Source organism: Vipera berus, assembly GCF_964194415.1.
Source record: "Vipera berus genome assembly, chromosome: 1".
Taxonomy (NCBI): domain Eukaryota; kingdom Metazoa; phylum Chordata; class Lepidosauria; order Squamata; family Viperidae; genus Vipera; species Vipera berus.
The window spans coordinates 115,813,411-115,830,181 of NC_138202.1; the positions used below are offsets into that span (position 1 = coordinate 115,813,411).

The 16,771-nt window shown below is 40.0% G+C and overlaps 1 protein-coding gene across 1 annotated transcript; it reads right to left on the reverse strand.

The window, feature by feature from the left end:
* Positions 1-9,625: 9,625 nt before the first annotated feature.
* LRRC10B (leucine rich repeat containing 10B) lies at positions 9,626-10,504 on the reverse strand (the record flags this gene model as incomplete). Its single annotated transcript, XM_081314501.1, has 1 exon — positions 9,626-10,504. One exon carries the CDS (start codon positions 10,502-10,504, stop codon positions 9,626-9,628), a length of 879 nt encoding a protein of 292 aa, XP_081170627.1.
* Between the last annotated feature and the right edge of the window lie 6,267 nt (positions 10,505-16,771).

Genomic DNA, 16,771 nt, shown 5'->3' on the forward strand with positions numbered 1-16,771 from the left:
GAAGCTCCTCAGAGGGAGATTCACGCTGGAAAAAGGAGAGATTTCCTGTTACTGAGAACAATTAATCCGTGGAACAGCTTGTCTCCCAGTGTAATGCGGCTCAGTCAGATACTGCACAAACTAGGATGTAAAAATAAAACGGTAAATAAGAATTATCGTTATTTCTTCAAAAATAGATCATTCCACAAAACAATTCATCAAGAAAACAGTCTGCAAAATATCATTTCTTAAGATGATCACAAGCACTGCAATGTTTAGCTCATGTAGAACGCAAGGCAGCCCCAAACCATCCTGATGTTATTTCTTTCAGTTCCCTAATATGCTTTTTGTTTCCAGATCTCTTTCTGATACCTTTTTTGCTGCTAGTATTTTTAAGTTCTAGCACTGCTTAGCTGTAATTCCAGCAAGGAGGATCTTTAAAGTTATAGAACCAGTTTTGCAGTTTTTCCATCTTCCTCTTTTTGTTGAGAAATGGGAAATCATTGCAGACAAGAAATTTATGTTTGTCCTTTATTTATTTATTTTTTATCATCAAGATGCTGTATCTTTTTTTTTCAGGCCTAAATATCATTGTATAAAATCAAGCTTGCTAGCACAAAGCTGAATATATCACTGGATATGTAAATACAGTATGTAATGGATATTACCCCAGGTTCATGAACTTGTGAACATGGAGCAAAATTGATACAATTGAACCTTTGTATGAATTCAGTGCTGGGAATATCTTACAAAGAGGACTTTATGGCATGTAGTGTTTGCAATGACATTTGGCTTTACTTACAGAAAAACTATGGGAGACGCTGGAGTGATATGTCATTTATTGTGATTGCTCCCATAACACCACATTTTTACAGGTCAGGCTTAACAGTCCAAGGCTCCAAGCAATGCAACTGATCAGATTCCAACTCAACAGGGGTCGAGGCAGTTTTCATTGTGCATCTCCACTTGTGTAACATCTATATTAATTTGATGATTTACAAGGTTCAACTTTAGGTTGGCCAGTAACTATAGACCGGCTTCTAAATGTTGGTAATATGGCACTTTTTTCCCCAATGTTTCCCATCCTTTTATCTTTTATCATGTTGAGGCAAGAGTAGCCATAAATCCTAAAAAATGAAAGTTATTTCTTTTCAGACCTCTGAGCCACACAGACATAAATGGTAGAGTAATATATATAATACAGAGTAGGTCAAGACCTTGAAATATGTCAGGATCACTTACTATGCCTTGGGCAGTTAGAGTACATCAATAAAAATCTGAAATAGAAATAGCACCAGGCCTAGCCTCAGCTTCTTTCATACTAAGAGTGATCTTTAGATATTACAGGTAATCCTCATATAGTAACCATAACTGGGACTAGCAGCACCACAGTCACTAAGCACCACAGTCACTATGCAGAAAATCATGTGACCATGATAGATTTTTGATATTACTTCCCATTAAGTCATTAAATGAAACATCATGTGACCGTGACTTAGACTTTAATGGTTATAAATATGTGCCAATCACAAAGCGCCAAATGGCAATGATGTGACCACTGATGCTACGATGGTCATAATGCAAGGATTAGTCACAAAGCTAGGTGTAATGTATTGGGATTTTACTTGAACTGCTTTCACGTGTCTTTTGAATGCTGCTTAAGGTTGCTCAATTGAGGTGTCTGTGTAACGGTCGCTGACTAGCCAGACATGCAGTCTCCAAGAAGATCATTGGATGATTTGGGGCAGGAATGGGTTCCTTTAAACCTATTGGCCACCGCCTAGTGGCCAACTGTATAAGTAGCTGCGCAGAAGCCTCTGATTCAGTTCTGTTCCTGTTTGCCTCAATAAAGAAATCTTCCTGTTTGAAACCTCTCGTCTTGCTTCCTGCCTCTAAAGAACTCACTACACAATACTAGTATTCTTACATAATCCTAATTTTGGTTGCTTAACGAGGCATTTAGCAAGGACCATTTGTAATGACATTGGTATTGGTTCAAATGTTATATGGGTCTCAAATCTGTAACTATGAAGCCCGTTGGCCACTGAAGTCAAATTTTTTATGAACTGCATTTAGGATGCCCCAGGATCTTCCAAATGTCTCCCTTAATCTGGAATTAGGCTTGTTTCTATCAAGGTGTGTTTTTCTTCGGATCCATGGTGTCTTTAATATTTCTTGATGAATTGAAATCTTCCCAGAAAAAATCTCCTGAAGAAATTAGGTGTAACTGTGGGTTTTTTATTCAGATTGAATGACAATCTAAACTGCTATCAGAAAAGAGGTATCTGGCATTGAGATTGTTGGGGGCAATAAGCTGACTTTGTAATAATGCCACTTGGGGGTGTGTGAAAGCCCTAACAAGCAGGCATATACATAGAATGACAGCTACTGCTAAGCTTGTAAGCCGCCCTGAGTCTTCGGAGAAGGGCGGGATATAAATATAATAAAAATAAAAATAAATAAATAAATAAATCTCCAGAAAAAAAATGGGCATAACTCTTTCCATTTTAAAAACAGGAAATATTAGAAGTGTTGTAATATCTGATAGCTACTTTTCCAACGTTGTAAAAAAAAGTTTCTATCTTGGTTCAATATCTTATCCTCAAAATTTCTGAAGGGCAATTTTTAACCCAACCCTTCAAAACAAGTATGGCGATGTGAAATTAGTAGAACAGTGAGTGGGACATTTATTTTCGAGATGTCAATTTTATAAGGATGCATGCTCAATTTATATATCTTTTTTTAAAAACACATGCGATGGACCAGTTACTTACTTCTTTTTCAGACTGGTATATAAATCTCCAATAACACCATTAGGCACTGTTTAATAGCTACTTATTTTTCAAAGTGCTGTTAAAAATATTAACACTACATTCTTTCTCTGATTTGATTAAAAATTAGGTAGCACATATTCTGTTAGCTGATCACAGATTGTAATAAAGTATTACCTACCACAGAGCTACAACTGTGTGGGTAAAAAGGCTGGCTAGTATCAGGATTCTACTGAAGCCACAAAGCAAATCCTATTCATATCAAACCACAAGGATAAGTGCAAAAAGGACAAACCAGCCTTTAACAGATCTAATAAAAGAAGGACCTTTCCCTCTAAGAAACAAGGGTCAACCTGGAAAGCAGAAAACACAATTTTAAAAAAGGATAATATTCAGAAACAGAGATATTGAGAAGCTGAATAACAATAATAATGAACTGCATTGGAATGAGATCTATTGAAATTCCAAGACAGATCTTTACTGGGCTGATATTGTATTTGAGCTGCACCATATTTAAATCACATTAGCATCAAACGCAGTTCTGACATCTCATGAGTAGAGATATTCTCTGCTGCCAGAACAACGTTACTTTGATAGGAGAGACAAGATCTCCTTCAGGATCCTCACCTGTGATGGAATGTCTAACAGACCTGGGAAGAGCAAGAAGAGAGCACTACTATTATTGGAGGAAGCAGGGCTGTTGCAGAAATAATTCCAGGGTCCAGGGGAAGAGAATGTGAGAGGCTCACTCCTTAATTATACCAAGTATAAATTAAGCTGGAGAATTGCTTTGGCAGGTTTTCTGTTACTGTACCGTACTAGCAATAAATATCTTTCCAGAAACCCTGGTGGGTTGCCTCCCTCGAATACTTGACATCATAATCTCAAATATTGCAAAGGAAATGCTGGCACCTAAACATAGAAACACTGTAAGCATAATTATAAGAATCACTTGTTATGTAAGACTGGAGGAAAGCATGCCCACTTATTGGATAAAAGATAAAACATCTTTTAATGAAATCTGGGAAGCGCTGCTTTTTCATTTTTCCACTGAAGAATAGGTAGCTGAGAATAGGGCTATCAAATCTTGGTTGCAAAAAAATCCAGATAACCACTAGAAGGCAATAAAAATAAAAATATTCTGCATCTACAGTAGTTAGTCATCTGGATTTTTACCTCTCAGAACTGGTCAACCTAGTTTGTGACCTTCACTATTGATTTGAATATTAGGTATGCTGAAGAAGTAATTGCAAAATCCTGTGAATTCTGTAGTTCCTGAAACTTTGATATAATTAAACTGGCTTCAGTGACCAGGAAACCTCAGGCAGTGTTGGAGGTTACAGGATAAATTTTAAATATGTGTTTCATATTTACAAATACATTTGCAAAAATCTATTCCTGTATGACAAGGTGCCCAAAGAAGCAATGCATAAATGCATCTTCTTCCTAAATATTCTATTCCTTCAAAAGATGGAGTTGTCCTGCTCGGTCAGAACAGTCCTTTTGGTCATAGTTATTCCTGCACTATTCATCCGAGAATAGTCACAAGTCACATATTTTATAAAGAATATAAAACAATATTATCTGAATCTAAAATAATGTGCATAGGCATGCTCTATCAAATTTCTGCTAAAGAATGGTTGTGACAGATTGCAAAGGCAATGAGCTTACTCTTATAGCAATTTTGTTGTCATTCAAAACACATTGATAAAGCTGTCTCAGATGTTCAAAACACTGTATTTATATAGATTTCACTGGACCAGAGCCATTTAAATTAGCTGCATTTGAAACGCATGGGAGATTGTTATATAATTGCCAACTTATATTAGTTTCAACATAAGTGCCACTAATTTTTGAATTAGATCCTAAGCATGTGCCATTTTCGTTTGTTTTGTTAATTACAGGAATATGTCAAGCCACACATCAAAAGAAAGTGTATGCCCTGTGAACTATGTAATAAAGAATGGCAGATGCCATTAACTTGTGTCACTTGCAACTTATTTCAAAGCAAATTGGGCTTCTCTAGGAAAAAAATGGAGGGGTACCGAGATTTTTAGCTGCACCTGTAAGTTCATTGTGACAAAGTGGTGACTGTGAGAAGGCAACATTTCTTAACTGCCTTCTTTCAAAAAGAAAATGGAACCCTAGCTGGTTATTGTTATCAGTAAGGGAATAAGAAAATATAGGATAAACGAGAGCGTAGGGAACAACTGAAATGAATTTAAGTCTCTAGAGCTAGATGGATTACAATCTAGAGTCTGAATTAGCACAGGTAACTGCAGAACCATCCTAGATAACGTTTCAGAAGACGTGGAGAATTAATGGGTTCCCAGAACACTGGAGGGGATCAAATGTCACCCTTTTCCCAGAAGGGAAATGAGGAAGGTATGGGAAGCTATAGATCTGTTAGGCATCCCTATTGGATAAGGTCCTCAGATTACAGTATATTAAGCAGCATTTTTTTTTCAGCACTTGAATAGAAATGCTACAGTTAACAGAAACCAGCATGGGTTTGTCAAAGACAAATCATACCAGACTAACCTTGCATCATTCTTTGTTATCTGCTTAGCAGCTCAGAGGAATGTAGATCAGTGTTTCTCAACCTCAGCAATTGCAAAATGTGTGAACTTCAACTTCCAGAATTTACCAGCCAGCGTTGAGAAACACTGGTGTACACATATACCATACAGCAAAGGCATAGGATATCTAATATAGAACTACTACATATGAAAAAGATATAGATGTGCATGTCAATTGTAAGTTATACATGTGATGTGATCAATTTGCACATTCAATAGTTTCTGATTTCAGATGTCACAGCCAGTGATCGCATTCTCTAGCCTAATTATTTAACTAAAATTTCTTCTGATAAATGTGTATTTCCCACCAAAAAGATTAATAACCCAAATTAGTAAGTGTTGGGGTTGTTTAAAGATAACCTCTTTTCACTTTTATCAAAGTGAAACAGTAAGTGCACTCAAATATTCTAGATGAATTTACCTTTAACCCAGATCACCTTTTCCCTGAACATTTGTCAGTTTTGAATTAAAATCTAAGGCAGAAATTAGTAAATTCTAGCTCATTTTTTAACAATCAGGAAAATATGAGTGAATGGAGTTCATAATTGTAAGGTTTCGTTTTTGTAACTGTGTATTATGTCCCCAACTAAGCTATTTGAAGAATTATTTATTTATTCATTCATTCATTTCTTTATCATATTTAAGAACTGCTCATCTCCCTCAAAGAGAATCAGGGTGGTGTACAATAAAAATATATATAAAAGAAACTATGTGTAAAATTTAAAAGAATTGATATTCTTCCACTTTCTTTTAACGGTGAACTCAGATGCTGTTGCCAATCCACTACAGTCCGATGTTCTCTGTGTTGTCTTCCTATCTTTTGCAGGTCTAAGTAGTAACATTTTAAATCACTTAGAAAATGACAATAAAAATATCACTGTTTTTTCCTATGAATAAAACACCACAACATCTTTCAAGATAATTTTTTTTTTATTTTAAAGAAAGCCTCTTCTAGTAGCTGTAGCCCCTAATTGTTTCCTGTTCATTAGTCAACCCTTGTTCCTATCAGGAAAACCATTTTCTTTTAATTATTTTCTCTTTGAATTTTTAATTTAAAAGTAGCATGATTTATGATATTTTTTCAAGGAAACCAAAACCCAATAGCTTAAAGCTCATCCTGTTGGGAAAGGCAATTAAGGGATATTTAGGATGTGATGAACAGATCACAATTAGAGGCTGACGCTACACCTGGGAAGCTTCTAATTAAACTTAAGAGATGATTCTTTGATAATCAGAATCTAATTGGAAGTATCACATAAGGGTTTTTGCTAGTCAATCTTCTGTAACTGCCATAAGGAACAATATTTAATTCTACTTCTAGCTAACTGCAGAGAACCAATTCTTTAGTATTACTAAAGAGCACTGGGTCATAGCCACTTTAAATAAGAAAACCTACTTAGAGATGACTGTGCCCCCCCCAATCCTTACTGGGGCTACAGTTGGATAATTATTGTATAATTTGTAGTGTATTGCACAGTAGGTGATCTGCTCTACTCCGGCAGGATGCTGGTTGCTTCAAAGACACCTCTCTAACCTCAGTCAAGGCTTGAAAATTCCCTGTCCTAATGACAAAATGCATTTGCCTGAAGTGCAATAAAACCTCAGTTTGATGCTAACCCAAGACTTTTAGCTACTCAAGGCAAATGTTAAGATGTATGAATTCATTTAGCAGATGAATACAACTTTAACACTGGTAACTGAATAGCACCTGAGCGTAGCAAGCTAGCATAGGAATGCAGAACAAGCCAAGTTGTACAAATGTTTTTCAACAAAGGGAATGGCAGAGGAACAGCTGTTCCTCCTACCAGTATCTATCATCTGGGATCTCATATTGTCTCTGACAGGGACAGGCCTAGTTGTGTTTTTCAGAGATGATGACACAATTCCACCCATTCCTCATAATTACATTATATCATCAGCATACTCAACATTTCTTTATCAGGACCCTGCCAATTTAATTTTCCATGACTTAAGTATTTGCTTTCTCTACTGCATTTTTCAGTTGCTAACCAACCCACTACTTTTTCAGTGTTTGCCAAGCAAGCAGAACTCTGCCAAATGTGAACTCTTCTTAATGCTGAAAGACACATGTTAATGAACTGTCTCCAGTTTGTAGCCAGCATGTTTCTCAATTCCTTTGGCATGCTAAATAACATTCTAGAAAGGAAACATTCGTGGAAGATTAAAACCAATCCAGGCAAAACATTTTGTTCTATGATGTCCTGTTTCTTAAATACTGGTTATCATTAATTATCTGAATGTTTTTCAAATTGTTGCGGTTAATACACAACTATAGAATTGGTTACAGTCATGATGAAAATTCACTTAAAAGTGAGAAATGACTTATCTGTAATGAATACAAAGACAATTACTGTACGGAACCTCTTAGAAGAGGAAAACACCATTTTGGTAAATACTGACCTAGTTCGGGTGGCAACCTATGTCATGCAAAATCTGTTGTCTGCTTTGACAAAATGTTCAACAGTTCAACTATTGAACCAATATTTCAAACACATGGCATCACTTACTGCAGTAAACACTGATGCTAAAAATGGATATGGAAGCCAACAAAAATTGCTACTGTGTAGTTCAATTATAACAGCACCATGTGGCTATGAGGCAGAAGCTGCACATGAATGACTTAGGTGTGTGACTACACATCTATGGTATGAGATTTCTCACAAAAAAGCACAGTGATCAGATGGTTAGCCTAACAAGGGTGCGAAAACATGCCATGTAAATGGTTGCAACCAATTAAAAAAAAGCTGAAGTTGATAATTGCACTCACTATCATTTTTGTACAAGACTGAAAAGAAAGCCTTCTGTCAGAAAAAACAACAGTGAGAATGAAGGATAGATAGATAGATAGATAGATAGATAGATAGATAGATAGATAGATAGATAGATATAGATAGAAACAAAGAGTTAACAAAAATAATATTTTGTGGCAATCAACCAATTAATGAAAAATAAACTATAAGATAAAATATAGCATAAATGTTCGTTATAAGGCTAAAATTAATTCAAGAAAAAGATGTTAACTTTGTTGATGCTGGCTACCATGTCGTGCCAGCACAGATATTGAAACTGAGGCTGAGCAAAGTGCCAGTCCAGAGAAAAACTGAACACAGCTGACAAAGAAATATATTCTGAAAAGGTGGGTGGGGAAAGAAAGCATGGAACTATGGAAGAAAAGAAATCAGAAAGGGGAAGCAAAGAAACCTCAGAAGCAGGAAAACAGAGAAAAGTGCATGATCAGACAGAGCAACAAAAGCAGGATTTCTAAAATATGTAACAAGGGTGCCTGAGAAACATGATTCCATTCACCAGATACTGCAATTTCATTTACAACTCTCTTTAAAACAACCATATACCTCACAACACCTTTGGTCTCTTGCTTTTATAGCAATCTCCCTGAGAATGTGTGCCCTTCCTTCCCTCTCTTCTCTAACTGGCTTTTATTGCTTAGATTTAATACAAATCTAGCCCGAAGGACCTCAGGAGAATGAACCTGCCACACTCCCATGCAAGAAAAAGTCCTGTGGCTACCTCCCCCTTCGGTTCCAGATCCATGCAAATCTGCAGTGGCCAAGGTCATATCAATTTTGCTTCTGTGCCCCTTTAAGGGAATAGAAAGTCCAGGAAAGCAACAGAGTAATGCATGGCCCTCTTTCCTGCTGTACAAAGAATAGAAGCAAAGCTTTTCCAGAACAAAAAGCTCTATGCACAAACAAGGATTTCACCTGAGCTTCTTCTCAAACCTGACAGCTGAAGGAACAGCACAAATAAGGTGTCCCTCCAAGTCTAATTGCAGTTATAGGATTAAAATTTTGATGATGAAAGTTAATTATTATGGGGATAGGCTGGGGAATAAACAAACAAAATGGCTTTATCCTGTCTTGCTCTTATAATGCCAGGCAAATAGAATGTCAATCTGAAATTCTGTTTCAGCCATGTGTGGCCGTTATAGATACTTCAAATTAGGGAGTTGTGCCCTAGGTTTAGACAGAACACAAAATTACCCATACAGCATTACAGACATTTTGGTAGAGGCTGCCCATGATTCCATTGAGAATAAGAAGACAACAAGCTCTCTGATGAATAGGTGATCAATGTTCTTTACAAGGGGCTATCAACTATTGCAGTCATTTGCTACCCACAATCCTGCCTCTGACTGCAACTCTTGAGACAAGGGGGAGTGCCCAGCTCTTAATTTTCTACAACCCATTTGCCGATTTGAAAACCTATCAGTACCTACTAGACTTCTTTAGCAGCAATCATGCCATTACTAATATTTCATGTCTCCTCAGGAGAGCATTCCAGAGCAGTAAAACTGCCCTCCTCCTCCAATACAGTGGAATCATTTTTCATATTGGGTTGTAGAACTTCAGATTCATTCTCTTCCTGCTCTTCTGCTTTCTGCTGTCGAAGAGCCTGGAGACGATCCCCCCTAGACTCCATGAATTCCTGTGCTCCCTCACCCACTACCAAGACAGTGTCAGCCACACTGGGCGGCGCTTCAACTGGATTGTGGTCATAGGAGAAAAGTCGTAGCCTCCGCAGGTGACTCAAGTCAGGGAATTCAGTAAGCTTGTTACGGTCAACATCAAGAATGTGAAGCTGACTCATGCGAAGCAAAGGTTTTGGAAACTCCTCAAAACGGTTTCCATACAACCAAAGTCCTCGAAGTCCCTTCATGCGTGGCAGGCCATTCGGTAAGGTTTTGAGACGGTTGTCACCCATTTGCAGGGATTGCAGTTCGGGCATCTGGAGCAGAACCTGGGGAAAGTGGTACAAATAATTGCTCTCAATCCATAAGCAACGGAGAGTTTTGAGCTGACAGAATTCTGTAGGGAGGCCAAAAAGGCGGTTGCTGCCCAGATAAAGACGAGTCAAGTGGGGAAGGCGGCACAAGGTTTCAGGCACTTCCTCCAGCTTGTTAAAGTCCAGGGCCAGGATGCGCAGCTCTTGTAGCCCCCCAATCTCTTCAGGCAGCTCAGTTATCCCCGTGCCACTGATGTAGAGCTTCTGCAGGGTGCTCAGGGCGCACACAGGTGTCGGCAGCTTCCTCAGGTGGCGCCCAGAGAGCTCTAGCATCTGATCCCCTCCACTCAGCTGTTCTTCGGCCACTGATGGCAGCCGCTCCTCCTTGCCTGAGGAACCACCACTGCCCATCCTCAGAGACAAGGGAAGGTGTGAGCAGGATGAACGCCACCACCTCTGCCTGGAATACTCAAAGACATAGCAAGCAGCTAAGCCCCACCAGTCCTCGAGACTGGGTTCCTCCTGGAAGGACAATCCGGTGGAAGATGACCCTTGCCAGGCCGGCTCCTCTTTTCAAATCCCTTTCCTGTACCGGCAGACCTGGGTCCTCCAATCAGTTCGACTCCAGCATGTGGCTCCTGGACTCGCCATCTGTGACCCTTGGGCAGGAGGGGCGCGGCGGGCGTCCCCGGGCATCGGATGGGTCAGCCTCCGAGATTAAGCTCCGAGAGCCGGGCTGCCTGCCCGCCTCCCAGAACCAGCCCATCCTTTAACCTCGAAGGCTGGGTTCCCGCGCCAGCTGCCGTCCATTACCAGGACCCTCAGAAGGAACCGCCTCGAGCTGTTCGGAAGACCGGTTCCGTAGACGGCGGTTGGCCGGCGGGTCCTCTGCCTCCCGGCTTCTCGCTCCCGGGTCCCCGCTAGGTCTGAGCAAGACTCCCACACATGAGCCGGGCGCCTAGCGACTCGGCGTTTCCATGGCAACCCCCACGCGGGATCGTCCGCCTATGGCGGAGCCCAGCGGATCGGACGGGGCGGGACTTAGGGATTCGTTCTTCCCTCTCTTTCTGCGACGCGCTTCCTACTCCCGGGCCTGGCACGCCCCCTCCGGGGGACAGGACGGGTTTAAAGCCCGGCTAGGCAAAAAGCAGAAAGGCGCGCCAAAAACGCAGCCTCCGCCCCCCCCCCACCCGAGGGCTTCGTTTCCCCGGGCGGGAGAAAAAGATGAAATGATCGGGGCTCTGCTTTGCTCGTTGGTGCGCAGAACGGCCATGTATTCCGCCGCTTCGTCCGAATGCGGAGACCCGCCAGCAGCTTCGCAAGTTTACTTCGTCCGACTAGGCAGCCCAGCCGTGGGGGGCTGCCGTCCTTTTAATCTGCTGCGAGAAGGGCAGCATCTTCCTAAGCAAAGTTTGAGCTCTTCTTTGTCCCTCGGAAGGCAGGGACAAGAGGACCACTCTACTTTCCAAATTTCAGTGTTCATCCTTCCGCTTTATAAAGCGGAAAATGTTTCCAGTAGGATAGGAGATTGCAGGATGCAAGGACTGTTGCCTTCCAGAGGCTGGATTTCAGCTTCTATCAACCCCATCAATTGGAGGTTTCTTTTAACAAATTATTATTAAAAGAATCAACAAAACATGTAATGTTTTCCTAAATACAGGACAATGTCCCACACTGAATAGGCTGTTTCTATTTCATCCAAGGTGTTGAGAACTAACATCCAATATCTGAAGAGTCAAAGATTTCTTTGCTTCTACTCTGACAATAGTCTGAGGGGGAAAAAGCCAAATATTTTGTCCACTGGAAACACCATGTTAACAATGAATGGTTTAGGAAGTTGGAGTCATGCCTTCAAATCTTTTCAAAATGACATGTCAGAGAAGCTTTCTGTCTACATTTCTAACAGATCAGTTAGCTGCAAAGTTGAAACCTGCTGAATGTTTTTCATTTTGCAGTGACAGTACAGAAACAAATCTCTGCAGAACAGATATCTCTGCAAGGGGAAGTTCAAAAATCAACATTGGGCCACAAATATGCTATCCATGCTACCCCTTATATCACAACACATTAAAAAGGTGAGTTTTAAGATACATGGTTCTGGCCACCACCTTTTTTGACTCTGCCTGTGGACACCCCTGCATCCTTCCCTCTAAAAATACACCGATGAGGTTGTATACACCCATCAAGAGCACATTCAGATTTCCACATGGACTGATTTGACATAGTACTCTGCTTAACCAATCTGACAAAGCATTTCTACCTGCTTCAACAATCTGGGAAAAGGCAATATTTACAGCCTACTGTGCATGACACTGTTCTTTCTATGATTTTAGCTTGAACCATCTGCTGTAACACAGACACTGGCCTCTAGTCATGCAATCTTAGTGCAGGAAAATACTACTTCATCACAGACACCAACACACAAATTACTTCTGTAGCTGTCATTTTAGAATGGAACTACCATAATCCAGCAAATGAAATAAATAGTGAAGCCTCATTATGTCCTCTTGCCTAGGGTTGTAAGTAATGAATCAGCAACCCCAAATAGGTGCTTCTTTGGGTAAATATTACCTTTTACTTATGGAAAAGTAAGCAAACATCTTTACATCTGCCTAACATGCAATAGTAGCAGATCATAACCATAAATGAATGCCAGCATTGATGGCACATGGACATTCAGCAACTGAAACAAATACTGGAGATGTTTAATTAGCTCCCACAGATATGAGCGATTCACTTATTTCTGAGTTAACTTTAATATCATAGATTCTACTCTGAGAAGTCTGTACCCAGAGAGATACTTACCTCAATCCGTTCACCCATCCCCAGAAGCTCTCAGTCTACCCCAACCAGTATGCTATTTTGGTACCAATTCCCACTGGTATTATAGCTATTTTGGTGTGTGTGTGTGTGTGTGTGTGTATGCGCTTATACACACACACACACACACAAACATCATTGTAACATCATTGTGACACCCGCTCTGCATTTATTTCACTCCAGATGGTTCAGAAAAGGTGATGTGGATTTCCACAATTATATGCCTGCATCTCTCTGTTGAGTCAATTGCCAGTTAATAATATAGAGCTGATTCACATGTCTATGTTCCTTTTTAGGCTCTAACATTGCCATCAGCAATAACCACACATTAAATATCCATTCTGTAATTAACCATAGCATCATCTTATAGCTCTTATACAAGCTTTTACCAAAATGGAAAACATGCCAACCTATCCACTCACAGTATGGTAGACAAAAACACAGTTTGGGACAATAAGCCCCTACTCATTTAGTGACAGCATGGACTGCTTATCTTCAGAAAATACAGCTAATCCATCTGGGAAAATTCAAACAGATATTCAGTGGGTGGGAAAAAGCAGTGTGTGTGTGTGTGTGTGTGTGTGTGTGTGTGTGTGAGACAGAACAGCATAGCAAAGAGTACAGTTTTGCAAGGTGTATGAAAAATGATAATGTCAACATGGTAAAGGTGTGGCCATGAGTTAGCTAACACATGATAAGTGAGTAGCTATGTTCCCCTTTTGTTGCAATAATGATACAGCAGGTGGAATTTATTTTAGTTTCATTAAGAAAGGGGCAGCATTAGATAATAAGCAATATAAACTTATCACAAAGCCTTAAAATTGTTACAGAAAAATTCAAAACAAAAAAAGGTGTAAGAATGGTCCCTGAACTTTTTAAAAAATGAAAATATTAAAAACCACATTTTGAGACTACAAAATCAGCTGAGGCATAACCTCAATGGAGACTGGGTTGTTTTAAATTGAAATGCACAGTGCTTTCTTTCCTAATTTCAGAAGCCCTCATACAACCTAACCTAGCTCTTAGATATATCCAGATGCAAAAAAGACCATTTCTAAAACAAGAGTATGGGATTGACTAGGTAAAGGGTCCAACCATCACAAGCCATTTCTCCTTTCTCCAGTTGGAGTGAAAAATTGATTAGATGCCATATGACCCCACACTGAACATATAGTTGCCCAATGTTTTCCAATAAGGCAGCAGCAGTATTACTAGCTCATGAAACATTCACCAGAGTGAAAACTTATCCACTGGGAGAAATGTGAGAAATGGAAATAAAAAAGAGAATACAATGTGGCAGCTATTATTACTGGACAGAAAACTGAGAACAAAAGGAAAATGGGTGTGCATTACTCCTAACTGGTAAAGTAAACCACAGTGTCTTGCTGAAAAGGAATAATGCAGCACACAAGATACGGTAGTTTAGTTTTCAAGTCTGCAAGAAGTAATTTTTTCCTAAGAGTCACACCAAAAAACAGAATTCTAATTCCAGATGTGCTTTCTGCAGCTTCTGAATGTTTACTACACCAAATCTGAAATCAACAAAGTCTTGCTAAATCTATAGGCAGGTTAGTCAGTTTGTATATCACAAAGAGGAATAGAAAAGCTTTGCAGCATTATGTTTCATCATACTTGGTAGGGAGATGCTGTACTTGCATATGATTGAGATCAGGGAGTTATAGTATCTAAAATCTGCCAACTTAAAGAACATGTTAAAAAAAACCAGGACTAATTTCTTCTGTGGAATTGAAATTTCCATCATGTTCAGATCAGACCAGTTTTATTTGAAAGATTGTAGATGTTGTAGCAGTCAAGTGATTGTGATTTCTGATGCTTGCTGCCAGCTTTCCACAAGGAGGCTCAGTGGGGAAGCTGGCAGGAAGTTGGAAGTAATTCTCACTCTCACTGCTTTTTGGCAACCCATGGTCATTCTGGTCATTTGTTTAGATTAGTAAATCCTGATGTATTATTGAAGTTCTTTTGCCACTACAATTATTTTTTCTACTTATGAAAAATAATTGTATTTTCTTTTTAGATGATCATGGGACCTTCCAGCATTGGGGTAAAAAATATATATGGTTGGCTTAGCATTTAATGTTCATTCTGGTCACATCGGACTGCATTATCTTTCTCTCAAACAATGGCCCAATGGGCCACAGGTTGTATAAAGGTAAAAGTAAAGGTTCCCCCGCACATGCGTGCTAGTCATTTCCAACTCTAGGGGCCAGTGCTCATCTCTGTTTCAAAGCCGAAGAGCCAGTGTACGTCCGAGGACATCTCCGTGGTCATGTGGCCGGCATGACTAGACGCCAAAGGCGCACGTAATGCTGTTACCTTCCCACTGTAGTGGTCCCTATTTTTCTACTTGCATTTTTATGTGCTTTTGAACTGCTAGGTTGGCAGAAGCTGGAACGAGTAACAGGCGCTCACTCTGCTACGCGGCACTTGGGATTCGACCCGCCAAACTGCCGATCTCCTGATCTACAAGCTCAGCGTCCTAACCCACTGAGCCACTGCATCCCACAGGTTGTATACTATACTGTAAATAAAATAGTGTTAGATTCAACTTGTAAAGACACATTATATTGGCTCTAATATTCCATCAGTTTTCACTTTTAGCAGAGTGGAACTACCATTTCACTAGAGATGAGATTTCACGCCTCCAGGGTGGAAGAAGAGTGATAGGAGAAGTCTCCCAAAACAGAATCTGGGTAACTGCAGTCCACTTCTTTCTCGTTTTGTGACACTTATATATAACCAGGTCAATGGCTAGGCTTGTGATTCATGCTGTACTAAAGACTAAGATTTATAAATAATAAAGTCTGAACCAAATAGAACATATAGTGGGTAAGAATACTATAGGAAGTATGTCACACATAGTGGCACTTTTATCTTAGATAGTGATCTTCCCTAACAGATTTTAGAAAAGATTGAGCAAAAGTAGTGATGGGATGTTTGGAAGTGGAAGAGAAAATGTTCCCTAAACCAGAGCATCCAGATATTTAAAGGCATGTTGCAAGTGGCATATGCATACTAAGTGCTCTTCTTTGTGATTGCAACCACATGCATTTCTCCTTGAGTCCTTGAGCTAGCAAAAATATATGCTGGCATAATTTCTGCAGCCCCAAAAGCCAAGCCCTAGTGTGCCTCCATCACTGGATCAAGGACTGCTCTTAAAGTTAAAAAAAATGATTGATAGATTTTGCTGGCTTCGTCTCCTCTTCTACCAAGCTTAACTTGCCGTCATGAAAAGCAGTCATCAATTACCTCTTAATATGTAGAGACAAGTGTGAATAGGGATCTAGGAATGGAGGGTTTAGCTAGCTTTAAAGTTACTGGGTTGGTGGCTCACAGATATAGAAGTGCTCCATCCCTGTTTTTTTTTAAAACACAGGTGACTTCTTTTCAAAATAGCCCAACTGATAGGTCAAAGAAGGACTGCAAGTATTGGAGATGCTACCTTCCAGTACACAAAGCACTCCTCTGCTGCACCTTTGACCTGTCAGTTGGGCTTTTGGGGGAGGAGACTATGGATCTAGCATTCTTTAGTGGCACAGTGGTTAGAATGCAGTACTGCAGGCTACTTCTGCTGACTGCCAGCTGCCAGCAGTTTGGCAGTTCGATTCTCAGCGGCTCAAGGTTAACTCAGCCTTCCATCCTCCCAAGGTTGGTAAAATGAGGACCTAGATGGTTGGGGGGAATATGCTGACTCTGGAAACCACTTAGAGAGGGCTGTAAAGCACTGTGAAGCAATATATAGTCCTAAGTGCTGTTGCTCTAGGGTACTTCTGCAGAAACTCTTGTGTCCTGGGTTCTAAATCAAAGTACCAGTGGAGGGCCATGCCCAGCAACCAGAGG